The sequence below is a fragment of the Callospermophilus lateralis genome, chromosome 12 (genome assembly GCF_048772815.1).
Source record: "Callospermophilus lateralis isolate mCalLat2 chromosome 12, mCalLat2.hap1, whole genome shotgun sequence".
Taxonomy (NCBI): Eukaryota; Metazoa; Chordata; class Mammalia; order Rodentia; family Sciuridae; genus Callospermophilus; species Callospermophilus lateralis.
The window spans coordinates 109227228-109252245 of NC_135316.1; the positions used below are offsets into that span (position 1 = coordinate 109227228).

The following is a 25018-nucleotide window of genomic DNA, read 5'->3' on the forward strand; positions in this document are numbered from 1 at the left end:
ATATTATTTTAGGCATTCTATTGTTGCTTTTGCTTACTGTATCCCAAGAGCTCAAAATACCAAGCCTGTGAGAGACACTTTCATTAGGTTAATTGTTGTCCAGTGGTAATTCGTCCAAACAAAGGTTGTGATATTTTCCATTCTTGATGTCCACCCAGTATCTACAAGGATTTGTCTCATAGCATCATCTGTGGGCTCCATTTCTATGCAGAATATTTGCCAGCTCTTCACTAAGTAACCAAACTCGTTAAGGCCATCTTTACAGTTTCCAGAAAGGTGCCGACATTCTTGTTAATGAATAGTGCAGGGTTTTATGAATTCCCTCGTGTCCTTGCCCCAGTGAGGGGGGTTTTCTGGGTCAGTTCCTACAGGCACTCCTGCCTGGAGTCAGTCATCCATATTTAACTTTCCCAATGCCCCTGCCCCCTGGAGAGAAGAGACAGACACGTTGGAGCTAGCACTCCCTCATCTCACCCTTCTCTTGGACCTTGCTCTCCACTTCTCTCTGCCCCTCTGAGATCAAAAGTCAGCCACCCAGATTGCTTACAATAGAAACAATGGCTTCTGGTATCTAAGTAGGGAATTTAAGGTCCTCATTCAATACAAAGACCCTTAGGCTTGAGAGGGGATAGGAAGAATTATGCCTTGTGAAAAGGATACACCATGATAGCACAGGCGAAAACAATATGCTGCTCCTACTTCTTCCACTTATTTCAGAGGTGGGGTGTCCTCCCGGAAGCCGCTGTGGACTCCCAAAGCTGGTACTCCTATGCTCTTGGTTTCCCTTGATCGTAGCCTTGACCAACCTGGATTCTATTTTTCTGTCTCTTTCTCAGAATTCCTCACCAGTGTGTGGCTTTCATGGTGAAGAGACAGGGTATCACTCCACATATGCATCTGGAACTCTGGACAGAAGTCCAGCAGAGTTCCAGATGCATGTGTGGAGTAAGGGAAGAATGGGTAGATTGTGAGAGGAAGGTGTGGGTCTTCCAGAGAAACTGAGACTTGGGATTCAAAGAGTCCCCCAATCACCTACTTAATAAAAGCATGAAATTTAGGCTCTTCTTGTCCCTAAGCACACTCATTCTGCATACCTGTGACTAATCTGTAGCATCACTAGCCATGCAAGAGCTAGTGGACAGGGCTGATGGACATTACCACTTCTGCTGGGGCTCGTAGGCCTCCCTGTGCCTGGTCCCCTGCCACACACAGAGGGCACAAGGGCTGGCGTGCTCCACACACTGCTGTTGGGACTCCCTGGAGGCCCAGCTCCTCCTCTCAGCCACATTCCCCTGGTCCGTTCTTGCAGGGGAATCAAATCTCACTTGTATGAGCTCTGGGTCACTTGGTCCCAGGAGTGCTGACTAACGGTCAGGAGGTGATAAGATTGCCGGGCAGCCACCAATACACTTAGGGAAAGTTCACATTTCTTATTCCTAGAAATAATTTATTAAGATGGATCACCCAGAACCAGTCGGAAGGGAGGCTGGAGGCTGCAGAAGGGAGGCTCATTCAACTCAGGACATCTGCATGACCAGAGCAGAGGTACTCATGGTCAGAACTATGGGGGCCTAAGCCCTATTCCTCCTCTCTTGCCTAAGAGAGAAAAAGAGGGGAAAAGAGTAGTGGGAGTGTAGTGTGAGGTAAAATCAATAATTTGAAAATCCATCCACAAGTAAAGGAACAGTGTGATCACAGCACACAGGGTCAGATGCAAATCAAATAGTCTCTCACACAAGAAATTAAAGCACCCCTCAGCCTGGCACACAGTAGGTGCTGCAAATGCAGGCAAGGAGGGACTCAGACACCAAAGAAGCAGAAGATCCAAGCAAGAGGCATGTCTGCTGGCTTCTGAGTTAGGATGTGACAAATTCACACCATCTTCTCATTCAAATCATATTTTAAGTTATATTTTGCTTGGATTAATATAGTCATTATTTCAACACTTTGGTGGATCTGATGGCTGTTTTTGTAAGAAGGTAAGTAAAACGTTATTGATGGCATGAAGAGGGAAATGGATTTTAAAACTGCAAGATATTATTTTTAAATGGATTTTCTTGTAAACCCTTAAGTTTATGATAATTCGAATGTTAATCACTTTTCTCTAATTCAGCCAGGAAAAATACAATGTAGTGACAATATCTTGGAGGTTACCGGTGATGGGAATGACCACATGCAAGGTTTCCTGAGACAGTCTATGATACCTTAAGGAATGGAGCGAAGCTAAGGGCCAGGAATGCACTTAGCCGTTACAGAATACCTAAAGGGAATTAAAATAATCCCAAACTCAAAATTGGGTTTGATTTTTCAGGTAAGAAGAGGAGTTTGAGTGAGTGCTTCATTCTTTTTAAGGTCCTAGATGTCTAAAAAGCTAGCTCTCACAATTAGCTTTGCTTTGCTAACACTGTCAATCAGAAAATCTAAATCCAAACAGTGGTTCATATTTCCCAACAGAGAACATCCCCTGATTTTCCTTGCCATTGGGCCTACCAATCTTGTCTTAGAAGTGTTAAATCTGTTGGTCAATATTTCTAAACCAAAATAAAGGATTCTTGAGCCCACTCTTGAAGGTATTTTTGTCATCATTACAGAAGGGTGTTTAAACAGCTGGCTATGGTGCAGGGCGAGACCAGGAGCAGGAGAACAATCTGAAGTTAACTGCTGATGTAATCACAGAGCTCTCAGTATCCAATGAAGGAGCTGCCGGGGCAGAGGCAAGCTCACAGTTAAGAGACGCTGCATACATTTCCAGATTATTCTAGTATGTAACAGTTAATAACACAGTGGAGTTATTGAATATCATTCTCTCAAAAGAGAACTGAAATCTTAAAAGGACAAACCCAATGGCAAGCCTAAGAAAAGCTAAGACTAAAAAAAGTAAGTGTGAGAAATCTGGCAAGTAGCAAAAACCATTTTTAGCATTTGAGGGGAAAAAAATCAAAATGTGCTTAGAGGCCACACCTCTGGCCTCTGGGACTGCTGGGCTGTGACACTAACAGCTGAAGCTCTATTCTCTGGAGGGGAAGGGAAAAGGGAAAGAACAGCAGTGGGTCCAGAGCCTGACTGCAAATGGATCTCCAGAGTCTTTCTGGGCAAGCACATAACCAAAGGAAATGAAAACTAAGCAAACAATTTGTGCATGAAACAATGAGACGGAGTTTCACTTTAGTTTCACACTCAAATACAAATATGGTTATAGTTTTAAAACACATACTAATAGAAGGCGGCCAGTCCAGGATGGTCACTTTCAAGCTCGTGTACCCGGAGAGCCCATCTCGGTTCTCAGCGTGCCTTAAGCTACACAAAAGTCGTGGGAAAGCAAAGAGACAGCTGTTTCCAGGCAAGCGGCCCAGAGCTGGTCAGCCTCAACCACCAGAGTCTCCAAACAACGAGAAACACGCCCAAAGCGATTCCGAGCCCTACACATGTGTGGGGCTCTGAGCAGCATGGGGTGCGCGTGCCCACCCTTCCAGCCAGCCCCCAACCCCCTCGAGCACCCAGGGCAGGTGAAGGCGGCCAGCCGCTGAACATCTCCGCGATTAGGGTTCAAGTCCCGCTGGCTCCTGTACACTCTTACCCCACCGAGGTGCGCACTAAGTTTCTGGTCCCTTCCAAAGGCCGGGACAACTTCCCTAACTCTCCCGTACCCGGACGATAACAAAGGAGGCTCGGTGACGGATGCGCGATCGCAGCCCACAGGGATCACCAGCGGGACCGGCCCGAAGAGTGCACCTGGGTGTGCTACGCGCGACCCCTGAGGGGAGAGTGGGCGGCTGGCGCTGGTCTCCGGACAAAGGCCTCGCGGGGCGGCCGGGGCGCAGGGCGGGACGCCGGAGAGTGGAGCCGGCCGGGGACTCACCTTCGCAGCGGCCCGGCTGCGCTCCTCGTGGAGCAGAAGGGCGACGGGCAGCAGCAGCAGCCAGACGCCGAGCCGGGGCCCCATGGTGGCGCGCCCGGGGCGGCGAGAGGCGGCGGGGAGCGGCGGAGGACGGCGGCCGGGCGCGCGGGGGCCGCGGCGGGCAGCTCACTCTCGGAGGGCTGGGGTGTGAGCGCTGCGCACCGTCCCGGGCGCGGCGGCTCGGAGCGGAGACTTGCGCGCGGCCGCTCGAGCTCAATTTGTTGGCGCCGCCCCCTCCCCTAGGCAGGGCGCGGGCGGCGTCTCTAAGGGGAGGACCCTGCAGGGAGGGTGAGAGGCGGCGGGAGCGCGCAGCTCGGGAATTGCGCTCGCCGCGAATCGGGACACCAGTGCTCCACACTCTGCACCCAGGGGCTCTAGCGCCCGGATCCCCTGCGCCTTGGGTCCGGGCCGAGGACCGCGAGCGGACGCCGGGGCCCCCGAGGCCGGCGCCCAGCGAGGCCAGCGGCGCTGGGGTTGTGCCGCGGCGGGCGCTTCTGGAGGGGCCAATGCGCGTAGGCAGCAGCTCCTGACGACCGAACCCGAGGTGAGAGCGACCCCCAGGCGGCATCGAGACCCAGGCCCCAGGGCACGGACTCTGGGCTCCCGGTGCGGGCTGGAACCGCGCGCTCTTCTGCTTCGGGGTGGGAAGGCAGAGAGTCGGGGAACCGGAATCGCGCGCTGCCTGGGCTAAGCGGGATCAGCCAGGGCCTACGGGGAAGGCCCCCCTTTTCATTCTTGTCGTGGGACGGCCTCTGGTCACCCCTACAAGGAAGCCTGGGGCGCACCGCGGAGACCGAGACCCGCGGCGAGGATGCTCTGCCTCCCCACCCCTTCTCTAACCCGCTTTGTCTCTGGCCTTCAGACTAGGAGGGACTGAGCGGAGCCGAGAGAGGACAGATTGGGACCATGGGCCAAGAGCGGTACGCGGCGGCTGGCCCTGCCTTGCGGCGGTAAGCGACATTCTGCCTACTCCCTCGGCCGGGCGCAGGGGGCCCTTGCAGGTAACTTTCAGAAACTGACAAGTCGGGGCCCGCATTCACGTCACTCTTCCCCCCGTCTCCCGTGCAGGTGGCTGCTGCTGGGGGCCTTGGCAGTGGGGTTCCTGGCCCAGAGCGTCTTGGCGGTAAGTACAGCTCGGCCTCGCGTTTGGATTTGCGCGCCCGCGGGGATTAGGACACTCGCGTGGCCTTCAGAAAGGCAGCTCTTCTGCCCACCTGAGAGAGAGAGAGGGTGTGTTTGTGCGTTCCCAGTCCTGCAGCTGTGCATTGCAGGCGCGGCCTCTCGGGAGAGCTCATAATTAAAACCGTAGCCTAAGGCATCTCATCCTTGCATTCACGTCTTGAAGGAAAGCCTTGGCCTTAGAAGCCCGGGAAGAAAGTCAGTCACTTAGCTGTGAAACCCGGCCCAGGGGAGGCGAAAAAAGTTACTGTGGAACGCTGCAGTTGGTGTCCAGGCCCTGCCTTGGACAGAGGGCTTTTGGATGTTTAAATTTGCGGCTCTGGGGAAAATGGGCTGGGCGAGAAGACAACCCTGTCATGTCAACCATCCTGTTGGAACAATGGAAGAAAAACCCATCTTCCTCCTGAGGGGTGGTCTGGCCTGGGGTGAGCCACAGGTGGGAGCTGACAAGCCCTCATGCCTGTGAGGGTTTCCTGGGCATAGCCCCCCACTCAAGGCAGCTCTGCCAATATTGTCATTGCACGTGGTTGGTTACATGATAGGGTTTTACACATTTAATTTAAGCAGTAGCCACCACATTTATTTTGCTGTTACCATGCTAAAACAGCACAGGTGTGGTGGCCTCTTCAGGAATAATAATGTGTAGAGGAGTGAAAATTGAGGACACTTGTTAGGTGTCTCTACCCCCCTCCATTTAGTGTGTGATGGAATAAATCGCGACCAGTCACTCAGGTGAGGTCCCAACCAGAGCTAGCCCTGCTCACCAGAGCTAGCCCTGCTCTCCAGGGCTCCACTCTGCCTAGAGCACACAGTGGGGTAACTGTGTTGGTGGTTTTATTTAATTGCTATTGTCACACCTGTTTTACTGCTAAGGTTCTAAAGTCAGTGAATGAGGAAATCCACTGTCATGTAGAAAGAGACACTGGTTTAGGTTCAGGGCCCAGAGTAGGAAGGAAGCAGAGGAGCTTGGAGGTTTTACCCAGGGTTTACTACGCCAGAACGTTCTTAGAGCTTGGTCTGTCTCCTTCCTGTTCACAATCCTGACTTAGGCAGAGCAGAACCTAGATATCAACCAAGCCCATTACTGAGGGTCCTTGTGCACTCATCACTTAGTAGACTTGGCCCAGACTTATGGACCAAAGAATGCACGCACATAAAGACACACACGCAGAGGAGTTTCTCAGAGAGTGCCAGACAGGGTTCAAGTGTGCACATTGGTGTGCTGACACCCAGGACCCTGACCCTAGAAACACCATTGGCCCATCCAGGTCTTCCTTCCTGAGGATGGTGAGTCCCAGGAATTCTTACTGGGGACCAATCCTAAATCTGGTGGAAAGGGCTCCCTGTCTGGCAACTGATGCACCAAACATAGCTTGCCCTATGGGTCTCACCTTATAATTCATGCCTCAGTTTCCACCCTTTGTAGGAGTGAATGTCCCCATTTTGCCTTGGAGGCCAAGTGCCCTTCTGGCTGGAGTGCAGCTCCATGCCTGCCCCATCCGGTCATGTGCTATGAACTCACCCTCAGTCTCTTTGACCCTTGATCCTTGGTTGGGACCAAAGGCACTGCCCAGAACTCCCCAAAGTACAGCCCTTGGCCCCCACAGAGCAGAATCACCTGGAAAACCTTGGTAGAAAGTCTGATTCGGGTCCCCGTCCCAGGTCCTCTAGTGGGACTTTGTGAGGTGGAGCCTGGGAGTCTACATTCCCACATTGTGCCAAAGTTCAGGAGCCATTGAGCTGGAGTATTGAGTTGAGAGCCAGTTGAGGTCACTTGCCAATTTATTTCTTTTTCTTTTCTTTTCTTTTTTTTTTTTCTTTTTTTTTTTTTTTTTTTTTTTTTTGGACTTTAGATTCTAAATCTACCAATAAAAATAGATAAATATTTTAGTGATTTTCCTAGTGCTGTTCAAAAGGCATGCAATTTGTTAAGTTCCACAAAGCATCCATCTTCTGCTTACTTCTTATCGACCAGCTTTAATTGCTGTTACCCATGAAATAAATTCCTTGATTCTGTGCTACATTCATTAAATTCTTCTTAATTGTGGCAAACTCAGCTCCACCCCTGTTTGTTGGCCCAACTCAGGAATCCTGTCTCCTTGTCTGCCGTATCAGGACTCTTCCCAGGGGTGGGTCCATTCAGGGAAAGAGCTACAATTGTATCTTCAGAGCATTGTGCAGAAGCAGCTGAACACGTTAGTGAAAAGCCTCAGTAATTATTTAATGAGTGTTTTCTGTGTGCCAATTTGTGCACATTAATACATCAAAGCCTCCTCAGAAAGCATACCTGAAGTAGGTAACTTATTACTATCATTTTGCAGTTGAGGGGTAGAAAAGGCATAAAATGTAAATAAATGCCCAAGAACTTTCTCTTTTTAAGTGACTGAGGGGGTTTGGAACCAGGCATTTGCCCACCACTGGAAACCTCCGGGATCCCAAGGCAGCAGTAAAAGTGCTCTTGAGTTTTGGTCTTTAGGTCTCCCAGCTGTGTAGGGGGTTTCTCCTTGGCCCTGACCTTGAACTAACATTGAAGCCCACACACTGATTCCTGGGAAATGGAATCTCTCTCTGCTGCTCTGAGAATTGGGAACACAGATCAAGGGAGAAAGGAATCAGCTCAGGACCCGGGGTGGGCCCAGGTGCTGTGTGGACAACTTGGGCCGCTCGCTGTTACCCATGTTGCCTTTTCTAGAGCCCCCTCCCCTCACTTGAATGCAATGCCATGGAGCTAAAGGCATGTCACAGAGCCAAATGCATGTGTAAACACCCATCCTGAGGGGCAGAGAGGTGCTGACCCCAGCCTCCCCCAGGTGGGCTGCCGGGTACCGTCCCACCTGGGTCAGCTGCTGCTGGGTTATTGCCTAATGCAGACACTCCGCTGGCTTCCGTGTCTTTGAATAACAGGGATATTCAGAACAGTGTTCCCCCTCAGAAGGTTGTCACATGAGGGGGTGCATGTGAAGTGCTTTGGGGTGTCATGCATGGCACAAGTGCCAGGAGGTGTCTGCTGGGTCTGATTGAGGGAAGATCCTTGAGGCCCGAACACAGTGCCTGGGAAAGTGGGCTCCAAGGCTGCCTTGGCACAAGCTTGAGTTTCTAAAAAGCCTTTTAGGACCCCAAGCTCTTGAAAATGTGCCTGACTGCTGCAGGCAGCTGCATGCTCCTGACCTTCATTGGGACGTAAAAGCTCTAGCTGCAGCCACACCGAGCATTGTTACTTATCTCAAGAGGCTGGCAGCAGCCTTGAAGATCTGAGGCCCAGTCCTGTGTGATTCTGGAGGAAGAGAATTCCAGAGAACAAAGGCCTTCCCTGACATCAAATAACAGCAGGCTGGGCGGCCACCTAGTGACCTCAGCCTGGGGGACAGTCAGGGCAGGGAGTGGGGACACTAACACAGGTTCTCATAGGTGACCAAGAAGCGCCAGCACTGTGCCCCAGGAAGAGCAGGCTGCTTGGGCACCAGCCTGTGTTTCCAAGCGGCCCTCCAGAGCCAGGCCCTGGAAAATCCGTCTGGCTCTGCTGCAGGCTGCCATCCCTTTCCCTCCCTTCAGAGGCAGAAGCAGAGCAGTGAGGCCTGAGTCCACTTTCTGGGGCCTCGGCAGAGGTGGGCTGAGAGGCTTCTGGAGCCTGGCTAAAGAGCAGGAGGACAGTGCTTTCCTCCTTCCTGGGCCCTGGTCTCATTGTGCAAAATCTGTGCCCTGAGAAGGAGAAAATCTTAAGTTCCCCCTTTTCTCCAAGGAACGCCAACCCTGTACAGGCCTCTAGAGGCAGTGGAAGTGATTCTCCCTGGGTGGCTTGGATGACTTGGCCACAATAAATAACAGCAGGATTCGTCACCAGAATCCCACACTAGAGGTGGGGAGGAAGGATGAGCAGAAAGCAAAGGCAAGAGAAGAGACTCTGGGCGCTGTGCGGGGCTGTGTGCAGAACAGAGAGAGAGCGTGCAGAGTTGAAGGGAGACGTTCTAGAACAGGAAACAAAGATCTCGCTAGAATAATACCAACCAAAGCACTGTCTGATGTGTGTCTGGGGAAAAGGAAAGGAAATGGGTGACTGGCTTAAATGGTGAAGACAAGGAGAAAGCTGTACTAAGACCTGACCTCAATGGGCAGCTGTAGTGAGGCCTGCCCGCAGTGGGCAGCTGGGTAGTGAAGCCTCACTACCAGGAGCTTTTGCATCTGAAAAGCTTTTGATTGGAGGATTTAGGGAAAGTGCCCAGGGGGGCCTCTGGCCTTCCAGGGCTGCTGTTTGTTGGCCTTCACCCCACTGCTGAAGTGGCAGGGACTGTTTGGAACTGGCTTAGGCTGATTCACCTTGGGAACCAGCAGTCAGCATGGTGGGCCTGCCCTGCCTGGCTACTGACTGGCCATTGGTCCTCAGAATGAGGAGCAGCTGAGAAGGGAGGTTGAAGATCTGTGTGGCAGGCATTGGCAGGAGCTCTCCAGGTGACCACGTGCCCTGGGACGGAGCCGGCACTGCAGCCTGTGGCTGACCACCTCTCCATGGACCCGGCAGCGCCGTCTTAGGTGCGTCCTGGAACAAGGAGGGTTGCCCAGTGAGCATCTGAGCTGCTCCAGCATGCGACTTAGAGGTGTCCTGCAGGAGGCCTTTTGTCTTCATGGTGTTGAGAAGCTTCTAGACTGTGGTGAATAAGTGGTACTTGACCAGTTGAAGAGAAAGGAAAGGCAGGGTTTTAGACAGCTGCCTTCTGCATTCCCCTTTAGTGGCGACTCCCTCGAGTCAACAGTATCTTGGGACATGCAGCCCTTGGTTTTATTGACAGTGGGTTTCATTTTTATTATTCATGAAAAAAAATCGTGCCATCTCGTCTTAAGGGGACTCCATGGGCTTCTCCAATCCTGTGCCTGTGGTCAGGGAGTGAATTTCAAAGGAAGTAGTAGTGGCCAGAGCTTCACCAGTGAACGCTGACCTCCCCACTGGATTCTAGGCCCCTGCTGGGGGCCCAGGCCATCTGCCACCCGGTCAGACTCCTGCTCTGCACATGATCTGTGAAGGTGTGTGCCCTGCACTCAGTGAGGCTGGCTGCACAGAAGCAGCAAGCTCTTCTGTGAGACCAGCTCTCCCAGGGCCCGGTGGTGTCCTGGAGCAGCTCTGGGACAGAAAGACTCTAGAAAGGCAGGCAGAAGCTGAGGCTGAAGCTGGATGTGCCGATGTTAATGGCTTGATGCTGACGAGCATGCCAACGTCATGTAAGATGTTGACGCCTCGTCTTGTCTGGGTGAAGAGTACCCAGAACCTGCACTGTCTTTATCACTTTTCTACAGATCCAATTATTTCATGTAAGATAATTGTCTTTTAATTGTTCCTTAGAAGTCGTGAGCAGCCACATTTGGTGTGCACAGGCAGGTACGAAAGTGCTCAGAGAGGGCTGAGGAACAGGGAGTCTTCCACTAGTGAACAGCAGATGTACCAGCAAGAGGAAAGTATTGTTCCCATTCTTTTCTCAAGTAAACAGAAGTCACTGTTTCCTGAAAATATGGAAGAGGTAGTTTGTCCCCTGCACAGGAGGCAAGCTTTACGAGGAGAGGAGGAAAGCACGTTCACGTCTCCTGGTCACCCCCCCTCCTAGGAGGCCCCCAAGGGGGGTGCTGTTGCCCACCCTTCCTGGCAGGGGTGGTGTTATCTCTCTGTCCTGTTTCCTGGCAATAACTAGAAAGGAGATTCCACAGTCTTTGGAATCTCTGGTGATAACGTCCTTGTGAATGCTAAAGAGTTGACTGATGGCTGGCCCCCATAGGTAGCTGCAGATGAGATCTGGTCACCAGAAAGGCCAAGACAAGGTTAGAGTCCAACCTCTGGACAGGGGACAGGGACTGGAAATTAACTGATCACTAATGACCAAAGCTATATATTGGAGCTTCCATTAAAAACTCACAAATACTGGGTTTGGCGAGCTTCCACGCACATGGAGGCTCCTGGAGGTGGCGCCAGAGGGGGTGTGGACACTCGGGCCTTTCCTCCCCCAGACCTTGCTCTGGCTCCTCACCTGTGTCCTGTGTAGGAAGCCAGCACATGGAAGTGTTCCCCTGGGATCTGTGAGTCACACTAACAAGTTATTCCAACTCAGAGCAGGGGTCATGGGAACCCCACCCTATAGCCCTGCCACGGGTCAGAAGCACAGGTGACTGGCACCTGAGCAGAGCCACCATGGACAGGGCCTCAGCCTGCTCCAGCTCCAGGTAACGGCGTCAGATGGAACCGGAGGGCATGCGGCTTAACAGCTTGCTCGGCTCCTGGGGAGACCCCCACACACCTGAGTCACATTCAGTCTGAGAGTAGAGTAGGAAAAGGAAATGGGAGAGCTGGGGGAGGGTGCTGCTCCGTTGCTTCCTGAGCCTGACAGGACGGAGGCTGGCCTGATGGCGTGGCTGCAGGAAGGACACAGGCCCTCAGCAGTTGCCTGTTGCTGCTCACACCTCTGGCCAGTGTCCGGTGCAGAATAGGAGTGCCCCACCCTGCCTTCCCACAGTGACGACACGTGGCTAGTTAGAGGGTGGTCTGCCCGGGAGCCCGCCTCCCTAAGCCCCACCACAAGCCCCTGCGCCCCCCAGGACACCACTGTGGTGAGATTGGAGGCAGCAGCCTCCCAGTGGCCTCAGCCCTGCTTCAGGTAGGGGCTGGAAAAGGGGCCAGGAACAAGAATGACGCACAGCCAGGGGCTATCACCTGGCGCATTAGCCTGTCACCGCCCTGCCACTGATAACCAGATGCGAAGCAGGGAGGGGGCCACCTCTGCACCAGCCTGCCAGACCCGTCCTGTGCACTGGCATCTGCACTCCTGCCTCAGCCCCTGGGGACCAAGGACATCCTGTCCCCTTGCTATCAGCACCCACATGGCAGAGGTCAGTATGCCTGGGCCCACCCTGGACCCAGCTGGAATCAGGCCCCTTGAAGAGTCTAATTGATGTGCACCCCCAACTGACGGGACTTAACCGCATCATTAGAAATCCAGGTTTAGAATCATCACTCACACCCCCTGCACACGCTGGCCACGTCTCCACCCATAGTCCCCCTTTTGGTGCAGAAACGCACCTCCCTCGGCTGCAGCTGCTATTACGCGGTCGAGTTCAGGCTCCACACACCGCTCCAGAGCTGACCCAGGGCCACACTCAGGCCTGAGGCCTGGGGGGCCTCAATAAACTGTTTGTTAGGAAATGACTGAGGATGTCATTGACAGTGTTCAAACAAATCTTTTAAATGAGGGATATGGTCCTAGAAAATTAGAAAATTAATAAAAAGACTAGGTTTCTTAAAAAGTATTTTATCACTTTTTTTTTCTTTTTTCCAAATTAAGTGCTATCCAGTGGATGGCAGTGGCTGTACTTGGTGATAAGGGAGCATGGGGCTGCCTGGGGAAGATTTGAATTTTTTCCTAGGGATTGTTTCAACTCCACCCTTAAAATTCCTATTTTGCTGCTCTGGCCCAGGTCAGTAATCTCTCATGTGGGAATTACAGAAGAATTTGGGGTTTTGAGTTATGTGGACTAATTATCTGGTCCCTGGTAGAAATTGCAGAGCAGGGTGTTCCCGTACGTGGAGCGTGTTGAGATCCCTTATTGCCTGTGGAGCAGCAGGGCCCTGTGAGAACCAAGCGCAGGCTGGACATGGCCAAAGCCGTGTGCCCCACGAGCTTCCCCGGCTCTGCTTGTCCCTTAGGTGACAGTGCCTATTAGCAGTGAGCGTGCAGTCATCTCAAACACATCAGGAAGAGCACGTGATATTTCGTCCGTCCAGTCAGGGACCTGTGGGCTGGGACCCCTTCCTCCGTGGTCCTCAGCCCCCAGTAGTGCTGGCCCCCGAGGGAGACAAGGAAGGAAGCCCTTGGAGAGTCCTGGGACCTAACGGTGATCCCCAGAGGCTCTCCCAGTGTCCCTTGGGAGAAGCATGGCAGCACCCCTTGCTGAGCACCCAGGTGCCAGGACTCACTGAGGGTGGACTGAGGCGGGACAGGAAGGGCCATTGGCAGGGAACATAGAACCAAGCTGAGCATAAAACCCAGAACTCCTCCAGTCTATTATTCTGCTCGCACCACCATGCCAGGGTGGTAGGTCCCCTGTGGGGGGCATGGAAGGTCACGTCGCCTCACGATGCAGGCACGGTGGTGAAGGACAGAGGATTTAGACTGGAAGGGTCCTGGGTTTCACGCTCAGCTTGGCTCCTACGTTCCCTGCCAACAGCTCTGCCTGTAGAGGTTGGGGTGAGGGATAGGTTGAGACAGAAGAGAGCACACACCCTGGCCACATGCACACACACATGTATACATGCACACCTGTGTACACAAACATGCATGCACGTGGACGGGCCTCCTCTTTTCCCACTCGAGCTGCTGAGGCAGAAGAATGGCTCAGGAAGCATCAGACACCTGAGCATTTTTAGGGTCCTTCAGCCGGAAGGCCAGAGCCAGAGGAATGCAGCTGACTGAGCAGCCTCATGAGCTCTGACAAACAGACCGAAGAGGCAGTGTCAGGAGAGGCCCGAGAATGGCCAAGGAGTCCATGAGAATGGCCCGGGTGGGGGCGGGGGGGGCCGACAGCAGGAGCCAGAGTCCTGTGGACGCAACCAGCCTCACTCTCCAGGCCCTGTTTGAAATTCCAGGGCAGACAGCAGATTCGCCCAGCTGCAAAGGGGTGAAGGATGTGCCAGCGCAGCACTGTGTTGGAGCAGAGGGAGGCTCTGGAAGGTTCTGCCAGTCACATTTAGAGAGAGGGTGTTACCAAAACCCCGTGGGGAATGAGAGGCCTGCCTAAACTATCTCCGCTGGACAGGAGGCCCAGGGGACAGTGTGGAGGCGCCGCACCCCTTCTTTCCTGGGCCCATGCCAGCTCCAACGCTGACATCTGCTTTCACTGTCCTGTGGCCGGCATGCTCACTGAAGCTGCCCGTGAGCCACAGGTGGGCAGCTGTGGCCTACCAAAGGGTCAGAGTGCCTGGGTTTACGCCCCTCGCTTCCTGAGCATCCTGGACTAGCGACTGTGTCACCGGTTCTGTATCATGAGCTCATTCACGTGAAACTCAGTGAATGAACACCTTGATTCTCTAGGAATAGTGTCCACCCACACATTACGCACACCCGTCCTCCTGTGGCACGCGTCCAGGTCAGGGAGTGAGGACAGCGGGAAAGGTGCAGTTGGAGAGTAGGGAGCGGGGCTGGGGAGCTGGCCAACTGTTCCACTCATAAAGGCGAACGTGTCGTCGGGGGTCCTCCACCATGAGAGAGCCCTCGAGGTTCCAAGAGGAAGCCGCGTCTGCCTCTCTTCAGTTCTGTGTTGGACTTTCTGTGAGCTGGTTTCGCGTGTGGTTGTGCTCATCAGTGAACACTGGTGCTGAGGGACCACAGAAGTGCCACACCATGGCACAGGTTCTTAGGATTAGGCCAGCATGGGTCTGGTGTGAGAACTGCCCCAGCTCTTTCCTGGCTGATGATATTGGTTGACTCACTTAATCAATTTTTACATTTTTGATAGGTTTCTAAGACCAAAGTAAACTAGTTGTTACTGCCTGAGCGTGCCCTGAGGATGAGGGGAGCTGGCATTGGGCTTTAGTGACCTCCGCAGGTGGTGCCTGGCAAAGGTGAGCTAAAGGCTGCTTGGCTTAGGTTTCTTGGTTTTTAATCAATATGGGTCTTCATCCTTAAGACATAAAAACTTGAAGTCCCAGCGTTATGAGGACTGGGAGAGAGCAATGTCTCAGCCAGGCTGCCAGGATGGGCACAGGGACAGAGGCTGCAGCAGGACCTGAGACCTGACTGGGACATGGGTGCCTGTCATCTAGGCTCTTGGTGCCCTCGTGACGCCTGGAAGACCACACTGTAGTGACCAGGAGCTGAGCCATGCGTATGGGCTCCCTGTGAAGCAGCTCAGATGGCGAGAAGCAGCAGAGGTGCACTTCCTATAAGTTTAAGAGATGCCCGCCAAGGAGACAGTTGGTATTTTAATGAAAATTAAGATAGAACTAAATTATTTGCAGAATAAATGGAGAGACTTATAAACAAAGAATGTTTTCTTGAACAGTGCGAGGGAAGGTTTGGGTTTGGCACGTGACATAAGAAGGAGCGTGCAGTCCTGCTCTTTTCTGTCGTCCACCATGAGAACTGACTGTTCCAGGTGAGCTGGGCCACGGGGGGAGGTGGCCGCTGGCCAGGGAGGAAACACCTCCTCCCCTGCTTCCTGACTTGGTGATTCTCCTCTCATCGCCACCGGCCAAGTCATAACCGAGTAAGGACCTGAGATATTCTCCTTTCCTGGCTGAAAACCACCTTCCTTCCCCTGGGCCCACCAGGTTCCGGCTGCTCCCTCCCCACTCCTCCTGAGACAGTCTGAGCTCAGACAGGATTTCCTCCTCTTAGTCACCTTATTGTCCAGTCTTCTCCTTCCCCCTGCAAAACAAGGAAGGTTAAGGGCAAAGGGTCCAAGGCTTCCTGTCCTCTGGATGAGTAAACCTCCTGCCAGTCTGTGGGGACCTCCGTTTTTGCATCAGGATGCCAGGGGACTGGAAAATAAGTGCATTTTAGTTAGGTCATGGCCCGCAGTGTGTTTCCAACAGTCCTTCTTGGCCGTTGCTGATTTGTGGCTGCTCACCTGAAGTTCTGGTTCTCTATCGATGCCAAATGCAACCATGATCTGGCAGAAGTCCCACCCACCCACTGGGTAAGGTCGACATGGCAGATTGGGGGCCGTAGCTCCATGTCCGTCCTAGGTGGCCCGGCTACAGGCACCACCAGAACTCCTGCCGCATGGTGTGCCTTGTCTCTCGTTGAGGCCCTGTTTTGCAACTGTGGTGATTTCTTTTCTCTCCCACAAGCAGTTTGTTATCTGCATCTCACCTGGTTGGAATTTAATGTTCTGGAAATAAGTGAGTTGTTTCACTCTGGAGGGGGAAGGAAGTAAGATTAGTCATGCTGGCTCTTGATTTTTTTTTTTAATCCAAAAATTCTTTACTTAAGAAGTACACACAATTAAGAATAGGATCAAATCCTGTCCAAGAGTTCTAGGATGAGGAGCGGGCTGGACGGCACTGATTTTTCGTGTAACTGGGAAGTCTGGTTCCCTTGAACAGATTCTCCCCCTGTGGTTGTCTGCTGCTTTGTATATAGGCAAGAAAGCAAAGCCTGAGAAGTACCTTGGAAGAAAGCAAATTTATTTAAAGGGGGAGAAAGATAGGTAAATGATGGATGGGTGGAATTCAGTTTGTAAGATGGCTTTTCCTCCTTTGTATTGCACGTTTCAATCTGTTCTCCCAGATTTCTGGTTCTTCAGTGGACCAGACAAGAGACTAAGGCACTGGCCAGTATTCCTGCCTTCTCCCTGGTCCTTTGTCCTCACTGTATGTCATTAGCTGAGTTTCTAAGAATAAGCACAGACAAAAAGGCAGGTTTCACGATTCCTTACATTTTAAAAAGTCACCTTAGATCATTATTCTTTCTGAAATTTCACATGTTTAAAAATGGTGCAGCCAGGTGCAATGGTACCTACCTGTAATCCCAACAACACTAGAGAGGCAGGAGAATCCAAGTTCAAAGCCAGCCTCAGCAACTTAGTGAGGCCTTACCTTACACAACTTAGCAGACCCTCTCCACAAATAAAAATAATGAAAGGAATTTAGCATGTGAGTCAGTGGTTGAGTGCTCCTGGGTACAATCCCTGGTACCAAAAAAATATATATATATATATGTGTATATATATATATATATATATATATGCAGAGTGAACTCTTGGGGCCTGATTCCTAGGTCTCAACCATTATAGATACCCTTTGTAAATTAATGACTGAAAATGACTGCATCACACCCCTCAGGATTTCCTGTATGTATACAGTGCAAACCTGGATTGATTTTTTTCAATTTTTTTATTTGCTCTAATTAGTTATACATGACAGTAGAATGCATTTTGATATATCATACATAAATGGAGCATAACTTCCCATTTTTCTGGTTGTACATGATGTAGGTTGGTTCTTTTATACTCTTTTCATCATAAAATTAACCGTCTCATCCATTTTAAGTGTATGGCTCACTGGCGTCAGGCACCTCACACTAAGGTGCAACGGTCACTGGTGTGTCCAGAGCCTTCTCACCTTCTCAGAGAGAAACTCCACATACCTGGTAAACCACTGTCCCTTTCCTCCCACCCCAGCTCCAAAACCTGCTCTGCTTTCTGTCCCTGTGGATTGAACTCCACTAGGGATGAGTGGGATCATACAGTATTGTGCTTTAGACTAGGGCACTGGGCGGGAGTCCTTAAGGCCCTTCCATGGCGTACCATGTGTGGAATTTCCCTTTTAAGGCTGAGTAATATTCCTATGATTCTTAAGGTTACTTTTAAGCTCAAACTTGTTTTCCTGCCCAAGAGGTTGTAAATGGTGAATGTTGGGATTTTAAAAAGAGAAAAAACTGATTTCCTGTTCAGCTGAAGGTGGAGGTCTTCCTGAGTCAGGCCAGCAGCATGGGCCTCTGGACCTGAGTCTTGGGGCCTCTGGTACATAGGAAGCTCTTTCTGCTGAAGGCGGTTCACTTGGGGCCTGCTGAGTTTGGTCACCTCCTGGTCTAGCAGGGCAGCCATCCAGGAAGGAGCTGCAAGTCCAGTGAGAGGCCATGAGTGAGGACTGGGCTAGACGTACGGGTGCAGGCGTCAGAGACCCAGAGCAGTTCCTGCATGTCCTGGAGACTAGTCTGAACACTCAGTCCACCCTGCTGCTGGACCTTCACAGTCTAGGAGGAGTGAGTGGACAGGGGAATTGGGCTGCTCCCATCCTGCAGAAGCCTGCAACTGACCCTAGGGACCCACAGTGCCTTGGGATTGTGTTAGCAGGGTGGCCTGCAGCCACACCTCAGGCCTGGACTCCAGATGCTCCCACCAGCTACCTTGGGCTTTGGTTGTGCCCTCTGAGTAGGGCCCTTGCCACTGATGGCTGGAGATGAGGAGAGAACCTCCCAGGGAAGCTCCAGCTGGGGTCAGATGTCCTGATGGCTTCCCTGAGTGCCTGGCTGGCCTCGCAGTTCGCTGGCTTTTCTACATTATTCGGGCTCACTATGACTCATTTTTCTGGGTTTTTGAGGCTAGGACTTAAATGAGTGAGTGCAGGGAGCTGCAGGCTGCCCGGGGACACCTGTCTTGGACAGAGAAGGCTGGCAGGAGGTCTCGGCACTGGCTTCTCTCCGTGCTGCTGTGATAGGAGGGCAGGCAGAAGGGGGAGGCTTTCTCTGCCTCCTGAGCCCGAGCAGGGGCCCCAGAGCAGGGGCCAGGCAGGCACCCAGTGTCCTCTTGTTTCTGGTGGGACAGCTGTGGTCTGAGTGGTATGATGGACTGGAGGTGGTAGGAGAAGAGGGGGCAGAGGACGAGTCCTGGGCAAAACCAAAGTAAGTGTTTTGAGACTTTTTGTTCAAAATCACAGCACATATCACTGTGTTCAGTGCCAAAGGCACATCCCTCAAGAATGTGCACTTAAAGTCAACCAGAGATGAGGGCTTCTCTCATTGGTTCCGCTTGGCTTGAGTTGCCATGTTGAAAACTACTGGGGTAGACACACATTGGCTTATCTGCACAGTCAAACTAATGCAAAATGTGCTTCAGCTGCAGGACAGAGTGCCAGACTATTTCCATTTAATAGCCTGCATTATTTTCCTTGAGCTCCAAACCCAAAGGGAAGCAGGCACTTGGCCAGTGAGCCAGCTCTGGCTGATCTGAGCTTTCTTCAGGGCAGCAGAGGTCCACCGTTGGCCTCCTTTGTGCTTCTGGAAACAGCCTCATGGTCGTCGGGGGTAACTGAGGGTCCAACCCTGCAGTGGGAGACAACTGGACTGACTTCCCCGAGACCTGTTCTAAGGAGCCCAGACACGGAGGCCATGAAGGAGGGAGCTTGCCCGGGCAGTGCCTTCGACCTTCCAGTGCAGTCCCCTACCAGGAGAGAACTGAGTCCAGGCAGTCCCCTACCAGGAGAGAGCTGAGTCCACAGGGGGTGGTGTCTCTTCGCCTGGTTGCATGAAAAAGCAAACTGGGCTGTGTCCTCAGTCCTGGCTGGAGGCCACAGAGGGGCTGGGTGGTGCTGGCGACCCTGCATTTCTGATGCCCGCCCACTGGCGATGGGGATGCTGCCAGCCCCAGACCAGGGAGCACAGTGTGGGCAGCAGGCTCCAAGCACTGTCTCCAGAGGGCCATTTCGGCCTGGGCTCATGGCTTCCCCGGGCTGTGTCTCCGGAGAGCTCTGGGAAGCATGCGGCCCCCTTGCTGACAGGCTGGGTGGGCAGCTCCTGGCTCCGAGGGCAGTTTCATCTGCTGTTCTTAGGGGCTCAAGGCCTTCCTGACTTTGCAAAGCGTCTAATCTTTTGGTGTGTGCCCTGGCCTGGGGGTGTCATGCCAAGAACACGTGTGACCTGAGCCAGGAGCAGACTGCTGGTTGGTGGGGGACCTTCTAACTTTGTGAAACCACACTGACTTCTGTCATATGAGTTGTCCTGTCAACCTGAGCCTGTGGTTTCAACAAAACTTTTGGCCAAATGTGTAGGTAACAGTCAGAAATCAACACACATCACCCATGTGACTATCCTGGCGGGTAACCAGCTCCCAAGGTGCTGGTCACTGTCACTCCCTCTCCACCCCAGTACCACCTGAGCCTGAGCCTGCCTCCTCCCTGGCCTGCTCTCCAGTAGCCCAGGGCCTGGCCTCACTCCTTCCTGGAGTCTCAGAGCCGAACTCTTCAGCATAGAGATGCGACCTTTGGTCTCCAGCCGGTTGCAGGCCCCACGGGGGTCTTTCAGCTAGGCTGTTTGTGGGCATCAGTTTCTTGAGTTTTCATCGGCCTCTTCCCTGGAGCCTCAGTGACAGAGGGGGCCGCACATGGCCCATCCTCAGGCCAGGCCCTGTCCACCACCCTACCAGCTGCCAGGTGCAGGGTGTCCATCTGCCTCCCCATCTTCAATCTCCTAATCTCCCGGGCGAGCTAGACTAACACTGTCTTAGCTCAAAGGCTGAGTTCATTTAAAAACCAATGCAGCTCAGTCCAGGATGGAGCTAAGTCAGCTGGCGACATGGACCAGGACTGGTGAGTCTTGATTGTGGGTAGATGTTAAGCTTGTGTTTGTCTCATCCAGTGCACCCTCCCCCAGCCTCCAGAAGTTTTAGGGGTGTTTACTGGTGCTGCGAGTCTCAGCCTCAGAGACCAGGGCCGCCCCCAGCACATGCACATCTTCTTGTCCCGTCTGCTGGTCACTAGATGAGCATGGCCCCTTGCACCTCCACACCTATCCCAGCCCCTCAGACGGCTGTTCTCAGAGGGTTCCTGCCTGGTCCCAGCTCAGCCTCACAGCTGCTCTGCTGGGTCTGCTCACCCTCTACTCGTGGGCCCCCTGATGACCCTGTCCTCCCCGGCCTCCTGGAGTGCCACCCAGTCGCCCATTCTGGACATTAGAGACAAACTCCTCACATCACTGCCTCACTTGATTCCACCCAGAGACCAGCTCAGTCACCTCGCCCCCACCTCCCAGCCAGGCCTGCTGGCTTGAGTCTCAGGAACAGGATTCTGTGTTTCACATTCAGTTCTCGTCACTCAAAGGCAGCCATCCTCTCCAGGAGGCCCAGGTGGCTTTCCAGCGTGTGTCTCTTTGCAGTGAGATTGAGGATGGGTGTTGGAATAGAAAACAGAGATTCAGCTCCGAGTCATTGGCTCGTGTTGTTGTAAGAGAGGAATTCATTCTGTGGGTGTCAGCGAAGCGTTGAAATCCCCCACCCATCCCAGCAGAGCCCTCCTGCTGCGACCCACACCCCACCAGTTTTTTTGTTTTGTGTGTGTGATTAGTCAGGAAGATCCCGAGTGGTGTTGAGCACTTGCCTGTCGTCATCTCAAAGTCAACCTTTAAAACAAAATGGTGAGCACAAACCACCGTACAGTTTCTCAGTTGTCACACACATAAAATTACTAGAAAAGTCTGTGTGGATTTTACTGTTTTACTAAAATTTCACTTCTGAAGCATAGTCAATATTGTAAATGACTGTTAGTGATGAATAGAACTCTGAGGTCAAAATCACGTGCCCTAATTCTGTTAATACAAACTGATAATTATGACTTTGTCATCAGCAGACCATGGACAAGAAGGAATCTGGAAAAGTCGACCAGGAGTATTTTGATCAGTCTAGGAAAGTAGATGTCCAGTGCTTTCGAAGCACCTGCTACATGGACAACCTTGCTGTTAGACCGTGTGATCCATGTGAACGGAATAGCCTGAAGGGAGAGTGAATTCTTAGTTAGGATGTTGAATCATTGTTTAAAAGTCTGGAAAACTTTGCTCCTTTCTAGAACTCTCCAATTTGGATATTTTCTTTCTGTTCCATCCAGTCCTTCCACAATTCAATTAAATTAGGGAAGTTTTTCACTCTCACTTGACATGGAAGCAGAGCCAGCCCTCACAGGTCAAGTCCACTGTGATGGAAGCAAATGTGGCATAGGCTGAGGTTTCTCTCTGCAGTGTTTTACCACCTTCCTCCGTTTCTGCCCCTGAGCTCATGAAACAGGAAAATAAAGCACTGTTGAGAAGAAATCCATGTGAGCTGTCCAACCAGTACCCTCCCTCCAGTGATTACGCAGGACTGGGGGTGATATAAGGGTATTTCCTGGGAAGCCTCATCCTAGATACGGAACCTCAGAGCCAGCTAGGACTTCAAGATCCACTAATCCAAACTTCTCTTTAAATAGGGAACCAGGAAGGTGCAGAACCCAGATGTGACCACACAGCCAGGGCCTGGCAGAACGGAGACACCAAGCCCCCGTCCACGTTAGCCCGTCCAGGAATGCTCTCATATAATTTCACTAATTAAGTCATTTTGTCTATTAGGTCATTTTTGAGTAAATAATGTGATTCACAGTTTTTAAAGACTTATTTTGGAAATAATGAACAGAACACTCTACTAAGCCCAAACCCACAGATCTTGGTGGATCTGCATTATGGGACAAACATTCTACTTCTCTAAGATTCTGTATTACACCAGAAATCCTCTCTATCTTGGCACAGTACGCCTACAGCCCACAAGCAGATCAAGAAATAGGAAACAGAGCAGTCTTAGCAGAATGCCCAGGCCAATTAAATGGAGAAGTGCAGACCTGTAAATGCATTACTTATTTAGTTCTTGTGGAGTTAGTTTTCTTAGATGCACATGTTTTAAAAGATCAACCAAGTTTTAGATGACACGAGACACCACCACAGTTAGGCTTGCACTCTCAGAACACCTCTAAAAATGACAAATACTGTGCCCCCACCATCACCCTGAGGCTACGTCACGAGAAGAAACAACTGTGAAACATGAGTGTGGAGATTCTCAACATTGGGACAGGTGCAGTCATCCCTGATTGCAGATGAGCTACGGGAGACCAGAATAATGAGGCCACACACCCAAGATCTCTGGCCTGCCAAGAGCAGGCAGGAGCCTGGCCCTCCTTCATCTGAAGGGCTGTCCCAGGGATGTGGTTCCCCGTCCACACAGCTCTGGGAACACTTTTGTGGCTGCACCTAATTGGTGTTCTCATCGCCCCATGAAAGAGACGGAAGCATATAATGGGCATGAAAAGTCAGAGAGACATTAGAATCATGAGGAGAGGGACACTAGAGCCGTGAGGGCAAGGGAACAACCACTGCCATGTCCCTAGAGGGAAGAGACAAGTGCTGTATTTCCCCAGTGCATCCAGGGAAGTACTTCATTCCACAGTGAGTGGCAAGTCATTAATCAGATGCTGCAATACTTCAGTGATGGGGTCACATCAGTGTTTACCATAGCCAAGCTAGGGAGCCAACCTAGGAGCCCTTCAACAGATGACTAGGTAAAGGAAATGTGGTATATAACACAGTGGAATATTACTCAGCCATAAAGAGAATGACTGTATAACTTTGGCCAATAAATGGATGGATCTAGAGACTATTGTGCTAATTGAAATAAGCCAATCCCCAAAAAACCAAAGGCTGAATATTGTCTCTGCTATGAGGATGTTATCACACAACAAAGGAGCATGGGATAGGGAAGAACAGAAGTTCATCCTATTAGACAAAGGGGAGTGAAGGGAAGGGATGGGGAACAGGAATAGGAAAGAGGAGAGTGGAATGAACTGGACGTAACTTTCCTTTGCTCATAAGTGAATACATGACTGTGAAACTCCACCTCATGTGCAACCCCAGAATGGGAAGTTGTACTCCATGAATATATATTATGTCAAATTACATTCTACTGTCACGTCTGTCAAAAACAACAAACACACACACACACACACACACACACACACACACACTCACTGCAAACTGCAGAATTAGGAAACCAGCTTGTCATCTTTTAAATGGCAAAACCAGGTGTGACAGGCAAAATATGTACATGGCTTCAGGTTGCCAAACTGACATTGTCCATTGTGCCATCTGCTCTTTCAACCTGAAAGCCTGTGACGGTTTTCTAATGAAATGTGGTGGATAACGAGTTCTGCCACCAGAGACTTTCAAGCTTCCCGCGGTCCCTTTAACTGAGAGTGAACTTGATGTTGTTTTTCGAGTCACTCTTATAGCTGCATGACTTCATCCCAAGCAAGCTAAGTAAAGGAATTCTCAGTATTATAACGGTCGCTAAGCACACAACTGACGTGTCAGCGATTGGAGGGGTGAGGTTCCGGGGCAAGTGTGGAAAGATACTGCCGTCGCTCGGCCTTTTACTTAGGTGCTTCATTGTGTAGTGGGTGGCGAGTTGGAGTGGAGCTGGACGGTGTGGGCTGGTGGGGGAGAGCCCAGCGCCAACGCTTCCCAGCCAGCTTGTCAGTCTGATTGAGGCAAATCCCCTGAGACCTATTGAAAGTCCCCAGCTGCTGTTCACAGTCATCCAAGCAACTCTGACAAGAGGTGGAACCTCCTCAGGCCAGTGTTTCTGGGATTCTCGGGTGGTTCAAAGCCAAGCACACAGCTTTGTTTTTCCAAGTGTCCGGGATGGGCTGCCCACTCCCCCTCAGCGGCTCCTGTGGGCCGTGGTCCTGCCATGTTTGGTCCACCGGGGCTGGTTCCTTCCCAGGCCTACCTGCACACAAGGTGACTTGGCTTCTCCTGCTAGACACATTTTGTGGAGAACAATTAATTTCCAAAACAGCAATCAGGAGTTTCTACCCGCTGCCCCACTGGCAGCAGGACTGCTGTATCGACCTGTTTTGGCTGGCTGGTTCCTCTCTAAAGAGTGGTGCTCAGGCTGTGGGGCTGCTTTGGAGCCTCCACGCCACATTCCTCTCTGGTGTGTCTAACATCTCCCTGACCTCGACGTGAGATCGCTGCTGGTGAAATGCTGTTTAAACAAACCCTGGGTGTCCAGCTTCTCTTGGGGTCAGTCATTGGTGGTGGTTTTTCTGTTTTTCCTTTCCATGCAGTTTTTTTTTTTTTAAGGAAATTTACTGATATTTCCTTCTAGAACAATCTTATTGCCCTTTTCATCCACCAAAGATCAGTTTGAACTTTTTATACTGGACTTAAAGGATACCAGTAGAATTGCATGCCAGTACGAGGCCCCAACACGTGGCCTTGAGGACGGTCCGTGCCGGCGGATCCCGGCCTCCAGAGACTCCTCAAGGTGGTGGCAGGAGCAAGGTTCCTGGGGGTGGAGGCCTCATCTCAGAGGCTCCGTGTCATCTGGAAGACTGGGAGAAGTCCTCATGTCCTGTTTGCCCCCACGAGTGTGACAGTTCTCTGCAGCCCTGGAGCCCATCCGTCTGTCCCGGCTGCCTTGGACTGCCTTGGCCCCCCAAAAGACTACTGCAGTGATAGTTTTGGGGTGGTTGGGGTGATCCATTAACAGACCCTGACATTCTCAACCTCAACACCAAGTTTTGGGGACCAGGGCCAATAGGCGGGATGGGGCAGTAACACTAATTCAAAACAACCAGCAGCAGTCTCTGGAATCCTGTGTCTACTCACAGTGTTG

At 51.8% G+C, this 25018-nt stretch overlaps 2 protein-coding genes across 2 annotated transcripts in view; one reads left to right on the forward strand and one right to left on the reverse strand.

The window, feature by feature from the left end:
- The window catches only part of Col4a1 (collagen type IV alpha 1 chain), a 135301-nt gene extending 131192 nt beyond the window's left edge, over positions 1–4109 (reverse strand). Inside the window, exon 1 of the mRNA XM_076872640.2 lies at positions 3860–4109. Coding sequence (XP_076728755.2) covers positions 3860–3943 — 84 coding nt within the window. The 5' untranslated portion in view covers positions 3944–4109. The remainder of the gene's footprint in view (positions 1–3859) is intronic.
- A 79-nt stretch (positions 4110–4188) lies between these two features.
- Positions 4189–25018, forward strand: part of Col4a2 (collagen type IV alpha 2 chain) — a 148923-nt gene continuing 128093 nt past the window's right edge. Inside the window, exons 1-3 of the mRNA XM_076872639.2 lie at positions 4189–4442; positions 4761–4848; positions 4967–5021. Of these exons, the coding sequence (XP_076728754.2) occupies positions 4805–4848; positions 4967–5021 (99 nt within the window). The 5' untranslated portion in view covers positions 4189–4442; positions 4761–4804. The remainder of the gene's footprint in view (positions 4443–4760; positions 4849–4966; positions 5022–25018) is intronic.